This window comes from Leopardus geoffroyi, chromosome D2, assembly GCF_018350155.1.
Source record: "Leopardus geoffroyi isolate Oge1 chromosome D2, O.geoffroyi_Oge1_pat1.0, whole genome shotgun sequence".
NCBI lineage: Eukaryota > Metazoa > Chordata > Mammalia > Carnivora > Felidae > Leopardus > Leopardus geoffroyi.
In genome coordinates, this window is record NC_059334.1 from 33,302,221 (window position 1) to 33,320,720 (window position 18,500).

General features: G+C 39.9%; 1 protein-coding gene across 10 annotated transcripts in view; it reads right to left on the reverse strand.

Moving 5' to 3' along the window:
- Nucleotides 1–18,500, reverse strand: part of ASCC1 (activating signal cointegrator 1 complex subunit 1) — a 107,234-nt gene that overhangs the window by 82,825 nt on the left and 5,909 nt on the right. For all 10 annotated transcript variants that reach the window (XM_045437696.1, XM_045437695.1, XM_045437700.1 and 7 more), the window contains exons 4-5: nt 13,700–13,797; nt 6,009–6,187 (exon numbers count right to left, since the gene is read on the reverse strand). In XM_045437696.1, the coding sequence (XP_045293652.1) occupies nt 6,009–6,187; nt 13,700–13,797 (277 nt within the window). The remainder of the gene's footprint in view (nt 1–6,008; nt 6,188–13,699; nt 13,798–18,500) is intronic.

Consider the following 18,500-nt stretch of genomic DNA (forward strand, 5'->3'; position numbering starts at 1 on the left):
CTCCTTCTTAAATAATCAATTTTAGGGTTTTTGGGTGGGTCAGTTGGTTAAGCGTTTGACTTTGGCCCAGGTCATGATCTCACAGTTCATGAATTCTAGCCCTGTATCAGGCTCTCTGCTGTTAGCACAGAACCCACTTCAGATCCTCTGTCCCTTTTTCTGTCCTCTCCCGCTCACGTGCATTCTCTGTCTCAAAAATAAACATTTAGAAGTGTCTGAGTGGCTCAGATGGTTGATTTTGGCTCAAGTCATGGTCTCACAGTTCGTAAGTTTGAGCCCTGCATTAGGCTCTTCTCCGAAAACACGGAGCCTGCTTGGGATTCTCTCTCTCTCTCTACCCCTCCCCTGCTCCCCCTTCTCCCCACCTCTCAAAAACAAATAAAAAGGGGCACCTGAGTGGCTCAGCTGGTTACGTGTCCGACTTTGGCTCAAGTCATGATCTCATGGTTTGTGAGTCAGAGCCCTGCATCAGGTGCTGTGCTGACAGCTCAGAGCCTGGAGCGTGCTTTGGATTCTGTGTCTCCCTCACTCTGCCCCTCTCCCAGTCACGCACGCTCTCTCTCAAAAATAAACATTAAAAAAATTTTTAATTTCATTTTAAATGAACATTAAAAGATAAATTTTTAAAAATTATCAATTTTAGCAATTCTTACTCCCTGTCCCACACAAGTACTTGGATTCTAATACTTCTACATCTGCGTATCTATATCTTGCTATATTCTAACACTGAAGACCTAGCTGAGCAATAGAACAGGATAGGAGAAAGCAAAGCAAAGCAAAGCAAAGCAAAGGAAAAGGGGGAAAAGAAAAATAAAAGGAATAGAGGGAAGGAGAAATCTTATAAAACTTTTTCACCCAGAACATTTTCATTAACCCTGCACACAGCTATTAAAGACAGGCCTCATCTTTTCTTAATACTCCAAGGAATACAAATAACTTTAACCTAAACAACCATAAAATAGGAGTAGTAGCTACCATTTATTACATGCTTGTTATGTATCAAGCACCCTGCTGAGTACTTTATGTTACATTTAATCCTTCCTGCAACTCTCCAAAGCAAGCTGTAAAAATCTGGAGAGGTTCACTTGCCAAAGTCTACACATATAAGGAACCCAGAATCAGATCCAGGTTCATCTGTTTCGAGAACCAAAGATACTAACCACTGTTCTATTTCATTCCGTATGCTTTTATTCCTCTCTTTAGTACAAGATTGACAAAACATAGCATGGACACCCATGTGCATAAAAATGAACCTTGACCTAAATGTCACACCTAATACAAAAATTAACTGGATCATAGATCTAAATATAAATAAGCAAAATTACAAAAATGCTAAGAGAAAACCTTGGTTATTTGGGGTTAAGCAAAGAGTTCTTAGACATGACATTAAAAGTATGATCCAGAGGCTTCTGGCTGGCTCAGTCAGAAGAGCATGTGACTCTTGATCTCAGGGTTGTGAGGTCAAGCCCCATACTGGATATAGAGATTACTTAAAAATAAAATATTAATTAAAAATCTAAGGCTGCCTGGGTAGGTCAGTTGGTTAAGCATCCGACTCTTGATTTCTGTTCAGGTTCTGATCCCAAGGACGTGAGATCAAGCCCCTTGTCAGAGCCTGCTGGGGATTCTCTCTCTTTCCCTCTTTCTCTGTCCCTCTCCTCCCCAGTGCACACGCATATGCATGCACACCCACTCTCTCTCAAAATAAATAAACATTTAAAAAAAACTGGAGCACCTGGGTGGCTCAGTTGGCTAAGCATCCAAATCTTGGTTTCAGTCTAGGTCATGATCTTGCTGTTTCATGGGTTTGGGCCCCAGGCTGGCAGCCTGGAACCTGCTTGGGATTCTCTCCTCTCTCTCCCTCTATGTGCCCCTCCTCCGCTCACACTGTCTCTGTCTCTCTCAAATAAATGAGCTTAAAAAAATCCATACAAGTCCCAAAAAAGTCCATTTTACTGCATCATAAATTTTTTAAGTTTATTTATTTTGAGAGAGAGAGAGAGAGAGAGCACCAGAAGGGGCTGGGGGTGGGGGGAGCCTGAGAGAGAGGACGAGAAAGAGAATCTCAAGCAGGTTCCATGCTGTCAGCACACAGCCTGATGTGGGGCCTGAACCCACGAAATTGCAAGATCATGACCTGAGCCGAAAAAAAGAGTCAGATGCTTAACCAACTGAGCCATCCAGGCACCCCATTTACTGCATTATAATTTTTAAGGTAAAATAAGATTTTTTAATTCTTCTCTAGATAACTGGTTAACTAAATAGGGATTTTAAAAAATTAGAGTTTTACCTCATTATGTATCAAAATATATTCCAAATAAATTAAAAAGTTACACGCAAATTATGAAGTAATACTCATCCTCTTTATATGAAACTCTTACAAATAAATTAAAAAATGAACACTCTTGGGGCACCTGGGTGGCTCAGTCGGTTGGGTGTCCAACTCTTGATTTCTGCTCAGGTCGTGATCTCATAGTTCATGGGATCAAGCCCCACATCATGGGGCTCTGTGCTGGTAGCATGGGGCCTGCTGGGGATTCTCGCTCTCTCTCTCTCTCTGTCTCTCTCTCTGTCTCTCTCTCTTTCTCTCTGCCCCTCCCCTGCTTGTGCTCCCTCTCTGTCTCTCAAATAAATAAATAGGGGCGCCTGGGTGGCTCAGTTGGTTAAGCATCTGACTTCAGCTCAGGTTGTGATCTCTTGGTTCATGAGTTTGAGCCCTGCATCAGGCTTTCTACTGTCAGTGCAGAGACAGCTTCCGATCCTCCGTCTCCCTCTCTCTCTGTCCCTTCCCCATGCTCGCTCAGTCTCTCTCAAAAATAAATAAACATTTAAAAATAAACAAGCATTTTAAAAAAATGAACACCCTCAAAGATAAACAGGCCAAGACATAAAGAAACAAGAATTAAATACATGAAAAAGTCTTATCTGTACTTAGATCAATGGAACAGAGTAGAGAACCCAGAAATGGACCCACAAACGTATGGCCAACTAATCTTTGACAAAGCAGGAAAGAATACCCAATGGAATAAAGACAGTCTCTTCAGCAAGTGGTGCTGGGAAAATTAGACAGCAACATGCAGAAGAATGAACCTGGACCACTTTCTTACACCATACACAAAAATAAACTGAAAATGGATGAAAGACCTAAATGTAAGGCAGGAAGCCATCAAAATCCTCGAGGAGAAAGGCAAAAACCTCTTTGATCTTGGCCACAGCAACTTCTTACTCAACATGTCTCTGGAGGCAAGGGAAACAAAAGCAAAAATGAACTACTGGGACCTCATCAAAATAAAAAGCTTCTGCACAGTGAGGGAAACAATCAGCAAAATTAAAAGGCAACCGACAGAATGGGAGAAGATATTTGCAAACAACGTATCAGATAAAGGGTTAGTATCCAAAATCTATAAAGAACTTATCAAACTCAACACCCAAAAAACAAATAATCCAGTGAAGAAATGGGCAAAAGACCTGAAGAGACACTTCTCCAAAGAAGACATCCAGATGGCCAACTGACACATGAAAAAATGCTCAACATCACTCATCATCAGGGAAATACAAATCAAAACCACAATGAGATACCACCTCATGCCTGTCAGAATGGCTAACATTAACAACTCAGGCAGCAACAGATGTTGGTGAGGATGCAGAGAAAGAGAATCTCTTTTGCATTGTTGGTGGGAATGCAAGCTGGTGCAGCCACTCTGGAAACAGTATGGAGGTTCCTCAAAAAACTAAAAACAGAACTACCCTACAACCCAGCAATTGCACTACTAGGCATTTATCCAAGGGATACAGGTGTGCTGTTTCGAAAGGACACATGCACCCCCACGTTTATAGCAGCACTATCAACAATAGCCAAAGTATGGAAAGAGCCCAAATGTCCATCGATGGATGAATGGATAAAGAAGATGTGGTATATACATACAATGGAGTATTACTTGACAATCAAAAAGAATGAAATCTTGCCATTTGCAACTACGTGGATGGAACTGGAGGTTATTATGCTAAGTGAAATTAGTCAGAGAAAGACAAAAATCATATGACTTCACTCATATGAGGACTTTAAGAAACAAAACAGATGAACATAAGGGAAGGGAAACAAAAATCATATAAAACAGGGAGGGGGACAAAACAGAAGAGACTTATAAATATGGACAACAAACTGAGGGTTACTAGAGGGGTTGTGGGACGGGGGGTGGGCTAAATGGGTAAGGGGCACTAAAGGAATCTACTCCTGAAATCATTGTTGCACTAGATGCTAATTTGGATGTAAAATTTAAAAAATAAAATTTAAAAAAAAAGCCTTATCTCACTAATAATCAAATAAATGAACAATCAAGCAATAAACTAATATTTTTTGGCAACTGGATTACAAAAAAAAAGAACCTTAAAAGAATGGTAACACCAATATTGGCAAGGATGAGAAAAGGAAACTCAAGAAAACTATAGTTTGACATATAGTGTTATAACATTTCCTAAAGGTAATTTGGAGACATATATATCAAAACCCTCACTCTTTCTCTCTCTCAAAAGTAAATAAACATTAAAAAAGAAAAAAAAGGGGGAGGGGTGCTTGGGTAGCTCAGTCAGTTAGGCATCTGATTTGGGCTCAGATCATGATCTCAGCACTCGTGAGTTCAAGCCCCACATTGAGCTCTGTGCTGAAAGCTCGGAGCCTGAAGCCTGCTTCAGATTCTGTGTCTTGGTCTCTCTCTGCCCCTCCCCCACTCGTTCTCTGTCTCTCAAAAGTAAATACACATTAAAAAAAATTGTTTTTAAAACCCTCAAATGTACACACAAAGACTCTTTTCCATTTCCAAGAATTTACTAAGAAATTGCTTAGACTAGCGCAGAAAAATGTATGCAAGAAGAGTCATAACATCATTATTTATAATGAAAAATAGAAATTTTAAAAGATAGAATAAATTATTATATATCTAGGTAATAGAATAATAAAAGCAGCCATTAAAAATCAAGTTATCTGGGGGCGCCTGGGTGGCTCAGTTGGTTGGGCATCCGACTTCGGCTCAGGTCATGATCTCACAGTTTGTGAGTTTGAGCCCCGTGTTGGGCTCTGCACTGACAGCTCAGAGCCTGGAGCCTGCTTCCGATTCTGTGTCTCCCTCTCTCTCTGCCCCTCCCCTGCTCGTGCTCTCTCTCTCTCAAAAATAAACACTAAAAAATTTAAAAAAAAAATCAAGTTATCTGAACTGTTATCGAAATGAAATTATGTTTTTTAGTCATCACTGCTGGAACTTCCTTCCTGTCTCCAAAGCAAAAGTAAAGGTTTTTGTTCAATGACAAAACAATGATAATGGTATAATGCAAAATTGCAAAGAAAGCAGGATATAAAATCATACACAAACCAAATTCTAATTTCTAGACATTTGTTTTTGTGCCACAATATTATCTCTCAGTGGTGAGATTACGGGTGACACTTTATTCATCTTTTCTTTATTTTCTAAACTTTCTAGAAAAAACATGTATTATAAAAAAAAAGAAAAAAAACATTTATTAATGTTCATAAGTTTTTTTAAACCAATGTTTCTTTAAATTGCCCAAAATTATATCCAAAAGGAGGTTTAAAATTTGTTTTCTAATCTAGATTATCTGCTCTTATCCTGGTCACAAGCATTTCACTGTTATATAAGAGGACAATTCTATATGCAAATTTCTTCTAGTTACTAACCCCAAATAAGCCATTACCACCCAGAGCAGATCTACAGATAATGGTACTTCATTAATATTTCCATACACAAGGTGCAGAACAGTATATATTTTAGAATGATCCTTTTATGTCTTGAAATTTTTAAAGAATAGTTCAGTAACACACAGAGGCTTATGTGCTGATATGTCTATATTTTTTTTTCAGTTCAGAATCAAAAGAAATCAGAAATGGTTACTTTTTTTGGTGGGAGAAGAAATTTATTTCTTTCTACTGCTTGAATTATGAACGATCTTTGCACCCTTTCTTTTTAACTTTTTGTTTTGTTTTGTTTGCTGCTTACCATGGAGCACTTCTCCAGTACTTCCTCTTGGAACTTCAGGAATCGCTCCTGAACCTCAACTTCATTGAGGAAAAAGGCAAGGAAGTGAGTGAAGGGCTGCTTTCTTCTAAAAGTGAGCAAAAGAACATCGATCCGAGTTCGGGCTGAAATAACACCACTTCGATGCTGTCCAGTGATTACTGCAAGAAGAAAAAAAAAAAAAAAAAAAAAAGGAGGATGTTTAACATGACCATCAGATGCTTGTAAAATAAGTGACCTTGATACTATCATCTCTGGAGAGCTAAAACAGTCCTGAATGTGCACATAATTTCTGAACAAGGGACAGTATCAAGGGTAAGAAAGTTACCAATGAATTCAATCTAAACAGAATGAGGTTTAAAAACAAAGCAGTGTCTGGGTGGCTCAGTTGCTTGGGCGTCCAACTTCTGCTCAGGTCATGATCTCGCAGTTCACGAGCTCTAGCCCTGTGTCGGGCTTTGTGCTGACAGCTCAGAGCCTGGAGCCTGCTTCAGATTCTATGTCTTCCTCTCTCTCTGCCCCTCCCCTGCTCACATTCTGTCTCTCTCTCTCAAAAATAAATAAACCTTAAAAAAAATTTAAAAACAGAATATGCTGGGGCGCCTGGGTAGCTGAGACAGCTGAACATCTAACTCTTGATTTTGGCTCTGGTCATGATCCTAGGGAGTGGGATTGAGCCCCATATTGGCTTCACATTGCATAGAGCCTGCTTCAGATTCTCTCTCTCCTTCTGCCCCTCTCCCCTGTTCACACTCTCTCTCTCTAAAAGAAAAAATAAAAATAAAAACAAAAACAGAGTATCCTTAAGACCACCTGATGAAGTAGGAAAATGAGTTTAAAAAGCTACACAGCCAACCCTTATATCTTGCGGTGAGAATGTAAAATGGTGCAACAGCTACAGAAGAGTACGGCAGTTCTTTAAAAAAGTTAAAAAGAGGGACACCTAGGTGGCTCAGTTGGTTAAGCATCTGACTTCAACTCAGGTCATGATCTCACGGCTTGTGGGTTCAAGCCCTGCATCCGGCTCTGTGCTGACAGCTCAGAGCCTGGAGCCTGCTTTGGATTCTGTGTCTCCTCTCTCTGCTCCTCCCCGACTCATGCTCTGTCTCTCTCTCAAAAATAAACACTTTTTAAAAAAAGTTAAAAGAGAATTACCATATGATGAGCAATTCCACTGTTATATAGAAACCCAAAAGAAGTAAAAACAAGAGGTGCCTGATTGACTCAGTCAATAGAGCATGCGGCTCTTGATCTGGGGGTCATGACTTGGAGCCCCACAGTGTGGGTACAGTTTACTTTAAAAAAAAACAGATTTTAAAAAATAATAATATGGGGCGCCTGGGTGGCTCAGTCCGTTAAGCGTCCAACTTCAGCTCAGGTCACGATCCGTGAGTTCGAGCCCCGCGTCGGGCTCTGGGCTGATGCCTCAGAGCCTGGAGCCTGCTTCCGATTCTGTGTCTCCCTCTCTCTCTGCCCCTCCCCCGTTCATGCTCTGTCTCTGTCTCAAAAATAAATAAACGTTTAAAAAAAAATTAAAAAATAATAATATGAAATACAAGAAGAAAAAAATCCAGAAAAAACATTAAAAAAACAAACAAACAGGTGTTCAAAACCACTTGTATACAAATGTTCAGAGCAGCTCTATTCACAATACCAAAAAGTGGAAACAATGGAGGTGTCCATTAACTGATAAATGGATAAACAAAATGTCCTGTCTCCATATAATGGAATATAATTCAGCCATAGAAAAGAGAATGAAGTACAGATACATGCAAAATTATAAATGAACCTTGAAAACATTACACTAAGTGGAAGACCCCAGATACAAAATGTCCCTGTATGTTTCCATTGATAAGAAATAGCCAGAACAGGCAAATGCAGAGGGACAGAAAGCAGATTAGTGGCAGCCAAGGACTGGAGGTAGAGAGGAGCGGGGAGCAATTGCTTAGAGGGTATGGGATGATAAAAATGTTCTGAAACTAGATAATGGTGATGGTTATACAACACTGTAAATGCACTAAATGTCAGTGTATTCAACACTCTAAAATTATCAAAGGCAGGAGTGGGGGCTGGCTGGCTCAGTCAGTACAGCATGGAGCTCCTGATCTCGGGGTCATAAGTTCAAGTCCCAAGTTAGGTGTAGAGTTTATGTAAAAAAAAAAAAAAAAAGGTCAAAACGGTAAACTTTATGTTGTGTATATTTTAACCACAATTTTAAAAAAGTATGAATACATCACATAGAAATTTAAATAACAATATAAAAAATTAAGAGCAAAAACTGGAATTTTCTGTCATGTGAATTTTATCTCAATTTAAAAAAAATACTGTGGAAATAATTATTAGACATTCACTACAGTGAAAGGCCAAAGGAGAGTCTACTACATATATATAATCCTATCATATATGTCTGAAAACAGGGGGTACCTGAGTAGCTCAACCGGTTAAGCGTCCAACTCTGGATTTTGGCTCAGGTTGTGATCTCATGGTTCATGAGATCGAGCCCCGCATCAGGCTCTGTGCTGACAGCGTGGAGCCTGCTTATGATTTTCTCTCTTCCTCTCCCTCTGCCCCTCCCCAGCTCACTCGCTCTCTCTCAAAATAAATAAATAAACTAAAAAAAAAAAGTATGAGAACAGAAAATTAAAGTAAAATCTTTATCTTTATCTACATTATATGGATGGATACCAAATGCCCAGGTTTTGGTATAATCTGGCCTTCTTTGATCTAGACTATGTCTTTATGTATAAATGAAAGTTGGTGGGGAGCCACAAAGCACAGACCACTGTCTGCAAAGAAAGAAAATCATTTAGGGATAATACAATCTCTGTGTAAGCAGAGATTAAATCTCTACGTTGTAGAACTGGCAGGGCGTGGTTCAAAACAGCAACTAAGGAAAGGTGCAAAAGATAAAAACAAAGAACAAAATTGGCATTTTAACAGACTATTTTTTGAGAAAGAGAGGGCGCAAGTGAGCAAGGGCAGAGAGAGAGAGAGAAAGAGAGAGAATCCCACCAGGCTCAGAGAGGTAGAGAGAGAGAAGTGGGGCTCACCCAATGCAGGGCTCATGCTCACTTGAAGCAGGGTTCATCCGAAGTGGGGCTCATGCTAGTCCAAAGCAGGGCTCAAGCTCACCTGATGCAGGGCTCAGACTCGTGAACTGTGAGATCATGACCTGAGCCAAAGTCCAAAGGTTAACCAACTGAGCCACCTAGGTGCCCCTCAACAGACTATTTATTAAAATGGTTAAAGACAGACTTCTGAATAGGATATAAAATATTAAGGTATTAACTGTAATAGCAGCAAAATGGGCTATGTGCTTTAAAGACCACAAAGCTTGTCCTTCCAAGCAACTGCAGAAGGCAAAGAGATAATTCCATGTATTTATCCTAACACTCTCTGTTAGAGCACTTGAAATTTTCAATAAAAACAACCTTTTCTAAGAATGAAAGTATCAAAGCCATTTTATTACAAAGAAACAAGATAGAAATATCCAGGAAAAGAGGTAGATTATGAATGAATGGATTAACAGCATGAGAACCATTTGCCTAAGTAAAAAACTGACAGGAGTAACAGCCAAAAAACATAAGTAGAGATACAGTGTGTTCTAATGACATTATTTATATTATCAGACAGAATACCTGGAGAATCCAAAAGACTCAAATGCTCAGTGAGGGGATCTATCTATCTATCTATGCGTAGTAGATACTCAAATGTTGTGCTAGAGAAATGCTGATAAAGGAGGTTCAAAGGCAAACAGAGACAAAATTAAAGGAGAGTAGAAATTACCTCTGCCAAAAATTTGGTGAGAAATTAAAAGGAAAAGGAGAAGGAAAGGAAGCTTAAAACTCGTCTTTATGTTTTATTTCTGTAAACATCTGGTACAAAATGTTAAATCTATTCTTTTTTATTAAGAAGGTGGTTTGGGGGGCACCTGGGTGCCTCAGTCGGTGAAGTGCCCAACTCTTGATATCAGCTCAGGTCATGATCTCACTATCTCCACCTTGGGCTCAGTGCTAAGCATGGAGCCTGCTTGAGATTCTCTCTCTCCCACTCCCTCTGCTCCTACTCTGCTCACGCATGGTCTTTCTCAAAATAAATTTAAAAACTTAAAAAAAAAAAAAAAAGAAGGTGGTTTGGTAGGAAGTAAGACCAGGGTACCTGAGTAGCTCAGTCAGTTAAATGTCTGACTTCGGCTCAGGTCATGATCTGAGTTCATGAGTTCGAGCCCTGTGTATGGCTCTCTCGTGTCAGCGTAGAGCCTGCATTGGATCCTCTGTCCCCCACTGTCTCTCTCTGCCCCTCCCCAACTTATTCTCTCTCTCAAAAATAAGTAAACATTAAAAAAAAAAAAAGACAGACCAATGAGATGCTTTCATTTTTGTAACACAGTAAACTGAAAAGGGCACTGAAAGGTGCTCAGAGTGACTTCCCAAAAAGCCTCAAAACTGATCAAATAATGACTAAAGATCAAATATGATGAGGTTAGAAATATTCTACAAACACTAATATCTGAGAAGACCAAAATTCAGCTGGTCTAGTGACTACAACATGGGATACAGAGGAAAAAGAGAATTAAAGGCATTGACATTAAACTTTTTTTTTAAGTTCTTTATTTATTATTTATTTCTGAGAAAGAGAGAATGCGAGCAGAGGAGGGGCAGAAAGAGAGGGAGAATCTCAAGCAGGATCTGGGATGTCAGTGCAGATCTCATGAAACTGTGAAATCATGACCTGAGCCAAAATCAAGTCAGACACTTAACTGACTGAGCCACTCAGGAACCAGACATTAAACTTTTAAAAACCAATTCTCTAACTACAATAACAATATAATTTTATTTTTTTATTTTAGAGAGAGAAGAGAACGCGTTTGAGTGGGGGAAAGGGGCAGTGGGAGAAGGAGAATCTTAAGCAGCCTCTACACTCAGCATGGAGCCCGACACAGGACTCAATTCCCATGACCCTGGGATCAAGACCTGGGCCAAAATCAACATCAAGAGTTGGATGCTCAACCAACTGAGCCACCCAGGTACCCTGACAGTATCATTTTAAAAGCATTTTCTGAGGGGCACCTGGGTGGCTCAGTCGGTTAAGCGTCCGCCTTTAGCTCAGGTCATGATCTCATGGTTCATGAGTTTGAGACCCGCATTGGGCTCTGTACTGATAGCTCAGAGCTGGGAGCCTGCTTCGGATTCTGTGTCTCCTTCTCTCTCTGCCCTCCCCGGCTCATGCTCAGTCTCTGTCTCTCCCAAAAATAAACACTTTTTTTTTTAATATAATGTAAATCATTTGAAAGAGAGAGAGAGAGACAGAGCATGAGTAGGGAATAGGCAGAGAAATGAAGACAGAATCCAAAGCAGGCTCCAGGCTCCGAGCTGTCAGTACAGAGCCCAATGCGGGGCTTGAACTCACAAGAAGCAAGATCATGACCTGAGCCGAAGTCGGATGCTAAACCAACTGAGCCACCCAGGTGTCCCAAAAATAAACATTTAAAAAAAAAAAAAAAAAGGAAAGAAGCATCTTCTGATATCCTGAGACTTCAAAACAGCCTAGACGACCAGATCCTTGCCAAGAGGACAAATTAAAACCTACTAGATCATTCCCTTCTTTAGCCTGTCTAGTTTTAGGAGAGGCAAAAGAAAATGAATAAACGAAAGCAAATACCACACCAGTGCAACCTGTCTTAGTCTCACATTACGACTCAATTTACTCTAACCAATAAATTTGATTTTTCTGTATACTATACTTCCCTACAAGACCAATAACCAGTTTATCCTCGTTTTCCAATTAAATTAGTTCCACTAAATTCTTACTTTTAACGATTAGACACATGGGTTTCCACACTGAAATATTTGTGCTTTCTAAGTCAAAATGGAATCTTTACAACCTGCCTACCCTTTTCTGGATAAGTTTTGGAATGACTCCAGCATCTTAAAATGCCTAAGAACTCCACATTTATACCATGTTATAATTTTTACTGCAATAAAAGTTGTTATAGCTACTATACAGATAGAAAAAATGAGGAATATATTCAACTGTTAACAGTGATTATGTCTGAGGTTCATATTACAAGACATTTCCCCTTATACTTTTTTTTACGTTTTTTAAACATTTCCTTTATACATATATATAATTTCTATAAGCTTTTGTTCTTTTGAAAGCCTGTATTAATCTACAATCAGGAAAAAAAAAAAAAAACAGATAAAGAAATAACCCTGGGGCGCCTGAGTGGCTCAGTCGGTTAAGCATCTGACTTTAGCTCAGGTCATGATCTCACAGTTGGTGGGTTTGAGACCCGCATCGGGCTCTGTGCTGACAGCTCAGAGCCCAGAGCCTGCTTTGAATTCTGTGTCTCCTTCTCTCTCTGCCCTTCCCCCAGTCATCCTGCTCACTCTCTCTCTCTCTCTCTCTTAAAAATAAACATTAAAAAAATTTTTTTTTAAGAAATAACCTTTACTGCAATTATAAAATTACTTCAGTATTTGCAGCTTGAACTTTAATACTTAAGGAAAGACCTGGATTTTTCCATCTGTAATTCTAATGAGCTGAATATTTATTTTAATGAAAGTTCTTCAAAAATGTCATTAGAGTTCCTATGTTAACACCTGCTGATATTACCAAAGGACTGAGAAAAACTCTAGCATTCTGCTGTCCGATACAGGAGCCCACATGCACCTAGTTAAATTAAAAGTTAAATGAATTAGAATTAAATGAAGTTAAAAATTCAGTTCCTCAGTCATACCAGCCACATCTCAAGCACTCAAAGTCACACATGCTAGTGGCTCCTGTACTGGACAAGGCAGGTATAGAACATTCCCATCATTGCAGAAAGTCCTTCTGGACAGCACAGCTCTACAGTCAACTGCATCTTATCTGTCATGATGATTATGCTTACAAAATGAGAAGAAAACTAGTAATTTTTTTCTCCTAAGACTTAATAAAACCCATGGGTATTTATAAAAGATGTATTATTGGTGGCTGCTATGCTTATTGGACTTTGAAAAAGTCCTATCATTTTGGAATGAGTTTTGTAAAATGTTGTCCCTACAATGAGTGCCCTTCACCCAGATACTTTCTGACTTGATTTATACTCAACTATTTTTCCTCACTTGAGCAGTTACTTGAATCAGGTTATTTTAATCATTGCTTTTATAATATCCTTCCAGTCTACAAAGCAAGGTAAAAACAAGACAACACCTTTGAAAAGGGCTGAACTTGATTTCAGATTTGCTGACCTCTCTGGTTTTCCTTGAATTCTAACTTTAAACAATACACAAACTCCATTTCAAGCTAGGAAAGCATAGAGGAATTCTCCTATTACACAACAAAATCTGGAAATTTTATAACATCAGTGCATGGTAAAGTATAAAGTGAAGGCCCAGGTACTCAATGAAGATAAAGGTATATAATTACATGTTGCCTCATCGGGAGACTGATACTGATTATTTATAAAAAGCCCAATTAATGTATCATAAAAAGGCCAAAGAACCCCATAAAGAATACAGTCACTATTCAGTTCTGCCCATGGACACAGACACACACAGACACACACACACACACACACACACACACACACACACACACAGAATATAGTCACTAAACACCTCTGTTGGGTTCACACTATTCCATACACATGCAAAAGTGATTGCAAATATCACACATATACCAAGTCTCACCAATTTCTCCTTCTTGTCCAGGTTTAGGAATGCTAATAGAAGTTTTGGTTTCCACTTCTAGTTTCTTCCTAGTGTCCCCTCTCTTTCCAACTATATGCCTATAATACAGAGAAAATTTAATTAATGGAAGGATAGTAAGTCAAATGCATCAGAATAAAAAATTACATATTTAAATCATATGTAGCCAGAGATACTCCCTTATAGAAAAGTGCATCAGTAAAGGCTCAATATTTGTAGAGGAAATTACAAGTCATATAGCTTTACAGAATGTGCTGCATTACACCAATTGGCAAAATAATGCCCTAGAGTCAGTTCAATATATAAACAAAATAACCAGGCCCAACACCTATTTGCTCTTCAAAGTTAGATTCAAAATCTGGGTCTGCAATTCAGTAAAAAGAAAGCTGGCATAGTCTCAAAAGGCACTCCCAGCAACCAGTGGGTCTACAGTTTAGGGAAAATGTTGTCCTTTCGAGAGCAAATTAACTATATTATGAGTTCATCCTGCAAGAATTATCCTTAATAAAATAAGGGTTGGGGCACAGGGGTGTCTCAGTAAGTTAAGCGTCCGATTCTGGATTTCAGTTCAGGTTATGATCTCAGGTTCATGAGATCAAGCCCCACATTGGGCTGTGCACTGACACCACAGAACCTGCTTAGAATTCTTCCTCTCCCTCTCTCTCTACCCCTTACCTCCTCATGCATGCATGTACACGTGTTCACGCGCGCTCTCTCTCTCTCTCAAAATAAATATTAAATAATAATAAAATGAAATAAAGGTAAAGAGCTTGGCAAAGAGAAGGGTCCACCATTCAGGACAGATTATTCAGAACAGCTTCAAAAGCAAAAGAATAAATATGTAACCCTCAGGCTGAATTCAGCAATACTCGTTTTGTTCAGGAGATTTCACCTAAAAATGGGGAAATTTAACCTAAAAATATAGATTTCCAGGTTCTTTAGAAAAATTAGAAGATCTGACAACTCATGGCAATAGGCTGGAGCTTACTCTAGTCCCTAAAAATGGAACATGAGCTTATCACAATCCCCATCACTCCCTACTCTGTTTCATCTACTCCAATTCCACCATATATTGACTCACTTACATTACTTGCCTGGGCCTCCTAGAATAAATAGCTCTGACAATCCAAGGTTATCTTCTGGAACCCAGAGTAATTAGATGTGTTAAAGTAAAGAGACTACTGGATCCCTGGAGAAAAGTTTCAGAGTCTATAAAGCACTGAAGATGCAAAGATAGGACCACAAAGAGAAAAAAACTTCCCATCATCAACAATATTTCACCTTCTATGACTTCAGTTACAGTACCCAACCACATGAGTGACTAGGTCTAAGACTGTGCATTTGTTTTTTTTTTTTGTTTTTTTTTTTAATGTTTTATTCATTTTTGAGACAGAGAGAGACAGAGCATGAACGGGGGAGGGGCAGAGAGAGAGGGAGACACAGAATCGGAAGCAGGCTCCAGGCTCTGAGCCATCAGCCCAGAGCCCGACGCGGGGCTCGAACTCACGGACCGCGAGATCGTGACCTGGCTGAAGTCGGACGCTTAACCGACTGCGCCACCCAGGCGCCCCTGTGCATTTGTTTTTAAATGGAATAACCAGCCCAATTATCTCCATTAAGATCCATTGTAGTAAGCTGGTTTAAAAAAAAAATATTTAGAAGAGGATTGAAACACAATTCTCCAGTGGTTTGTCTGTGTTGGGCTACAGAGTCTATTCCACCAACTCTGTCAGGCTTTAGTCTTTCCATGCCTTATCAATAAGGGATACTTACCTTTTTTTTAAATGACAGAGAGAGTGAGAGAGAGCATGTGTGTGGGAGGAGGGGAGAGGGACAGAGGGGAAGAGAAGGAGGGGAAGAGAGAGAGAGAGACAGAGAGAATCTTAAGCAGGCTCCATGCTCAGTGCAGAGCTCAACCTGGGGCTCAACCTCACAACCCCAGGATGATGACCTGAACCAAAATCAAGAGTCAGATACTCAACACACTGAGCCACCCAGGATCCCCAATAAGGGTACTTTCAACCAGGCTACTGTTGTTAGCATGCGGCTAGTAGAGAAGCCTATTAACAAGTAGCTGGCTTAGGGCACCTGGCTGGCTCAGTAGGTGGAGCATGCAACTCTTAATCTCGGGGTTGTGAACTTGAGCCTCATGTTGGGCGTAGACATTATTTAAAAATAAAATCTTTAACGGGGCGCCTGGGTGGCTCAGTCGGTTGAGCGTCCGGCTTTGGCTCAGGTCATGATCTCGTGGTTTGTGAGTTCAAGCCCCGTGTTGGGCTCTGTGCTGACAGCTCAGAGCCTGGAGCCTGTTTCGAATTCTCTGTCTCCCTCTCTCTCTGCTCCTCCCCCACTCGTGCTCTGTCTCTCTCTCTCTCTCTCAGAAGTAAATATTTAAAAAAAAATAATGGGGCGCCTGGGTGGCGCAGTCGGTTAAGCGTCCGACTTCAGCCAGGTCACGATCTCGCGGTCCGTGAGTTCGAGCCCCACGTCGGGCTCTGGGCTGATGGCTCAGAGCCTGGAGCCTGTTTCCGATTCTGTGTCTCCCTCTCTCTCTGCCCCTCCCCCGTTCATGCTCTGTCTCTCTCTGTCCCAAAAATAAATAAACGTTGAAAAAAAATAATTAAAAAAAAAATAATAATAATAAAATAAATAAAATCTTTAGGGCTAACAGACACACGAAAAGATGCTCAACATCACTCATCATCAGGCAAATACAAATCAAAACCATGATGAGCTATCTCATCTCACACCTGTCAGAATGGCTAAAACTAAAAACACAAGAAACAACAGGTGTTGGCAAGGATGTGAAGAAAGGGGAACTGTCTTGCACTGTTGGTGGGAATGCAAACTGGTGCAGCCACTCTGCAGGACAGTATGGAGGTTCCTCCAAAAACTAAAAATAGAACTACCCTATAATCCAGCAACTACACTATTAGGTATTTACTGAAAGGATACAAAAACACATTCAAAGGGGTACATGCACCCCAATGTTTATAGCAGCATTATCAACAATAGCCAAATTATGGAGAAAGCCCAAATGTCCACTGACTGATGAATAAAGAAGATGTGGTGTGTGTACACACACACACACACACACACACATACACACACACACATACACACACAATGGAATATACTCAGCCATCATAAAGAATGAAATCTTGCCATTTGCAATGATGTGCATGGAACTAGAATGCATTATGCTAAGTGAAATAAGTCAGTCAGAGAAAGACAAATACCATATGATTTCACTCATATGTGGAATTTAAGAAACAAAACAGATGAACACATGGGAAGGAGGGAGGAAGAGAAGAGAGGGAAATAAACCATAAGAGACTCTCAATGATAGAGAACTGAGGGTTGATGGAGGGAAGTGGGTGGGAGATGGGCTAGATGGATGCTGGGAGCACTGGGTATTGTATAAAGTTATGAATCACTGAATTCTACCCCTGAAACCAATATTACACTGTATGTTAACTAAAATTTAAATTTAAAAAGTAAAAATAAATAAAAATTAAAAATAAAAATATTTTTAAAAAACACAAAAAGTAGCTGGCTCAAAGTATTATTAATAGCCTAGGCATTTTAGAGAGGAAGTAGTTGAGGTTAAAGAAGTTTTATTTTTTTCAACGTTTTTATTTTATTTTTGGGACAGAGAGAGACAGAGCATGAACGGGGGAGGGGCAGAGAGAGAGGGAGACACAGAATCGGAAACAGGCTCCAGGCTCTGAGCCATCAGCCCAGAGCCCGACGCGGGGCTCGAACTCCCAGACCGCGAGATCGTGACCTGGCTGAAGTTGGACGCTTAACCGACTGTGCCACCCAGGCGCCCCAAGAAGCTTTAGACTCAAATCCTGGGCAAGTCATCTAACCACTCTAAGCCTATTTCCTCACTTAGAAAAATGGAATGAATAATACCTAAGTACAACAAAGTTGGTGTAAGGCTTAAATGTGATCATATATAAAAGGGCTTCCCAGTGACTGGTACATAGCTCAGTATATTCCATGCTATCCCCAAATGGCATCCTTCCAATTAAGACTACTGCCAGGTTCAAAAGAGGTTTACATGAGGAATCTAAAACATTCACTACAATAAAAGATACACAGTGAAGGGGCGCCTGGGTGGCTCAGTCGGTTAAGCGTCCGACTTCAGCTCAGGTCATGATCTCGTGGTTTATGAGTTCGAGCCCTGCGTCGGGCTCTGTGCTGACAGCTCAGAGCCTGGAGCCTGCTTCGAATTCTGTGTCTTCCTCTCTCTCTCTGCCCCTCCCCTGCTCATGCTCTGTCACTTTCCACCTCAAAAATAAAACATTAAAACAATTAAAAAAAAAAAAAGATACACAGTGAAAAGGTGACTCCTTAAGGTAGAAAATCCAACCAGATCAAGTGGTTCTCAATCTTGGCTATGCCCTGGAATTACCTGGGGGGCTTCAAAAACCAATGATGCCTGAATCCAGCTCCCAGAGACTCTGTTTAATTGTTCTGCGGTACACCCAAGTATAGAGAGTTTTAAAAGCTCTCCAGGTGATTCTAATGTGTACCTGACACAGAGAACTAAAGAATTACATCTAGCCCGTGGGCAGGTGTTACTACTATTAAGGTATCATTATAAATTAATTTGGTCAAGAAATTTATTCCTTGATCCAAATAAGCCTAAAGAAATTATTAATAAGAAAAAAATCTTCCTAATAAATACTGTTTATTAATTACAATTGAGCAGAACTAATAACTAATCTAACATGCAAGTCACCTAGAACATAATGAATACTTAGAATATATAGAA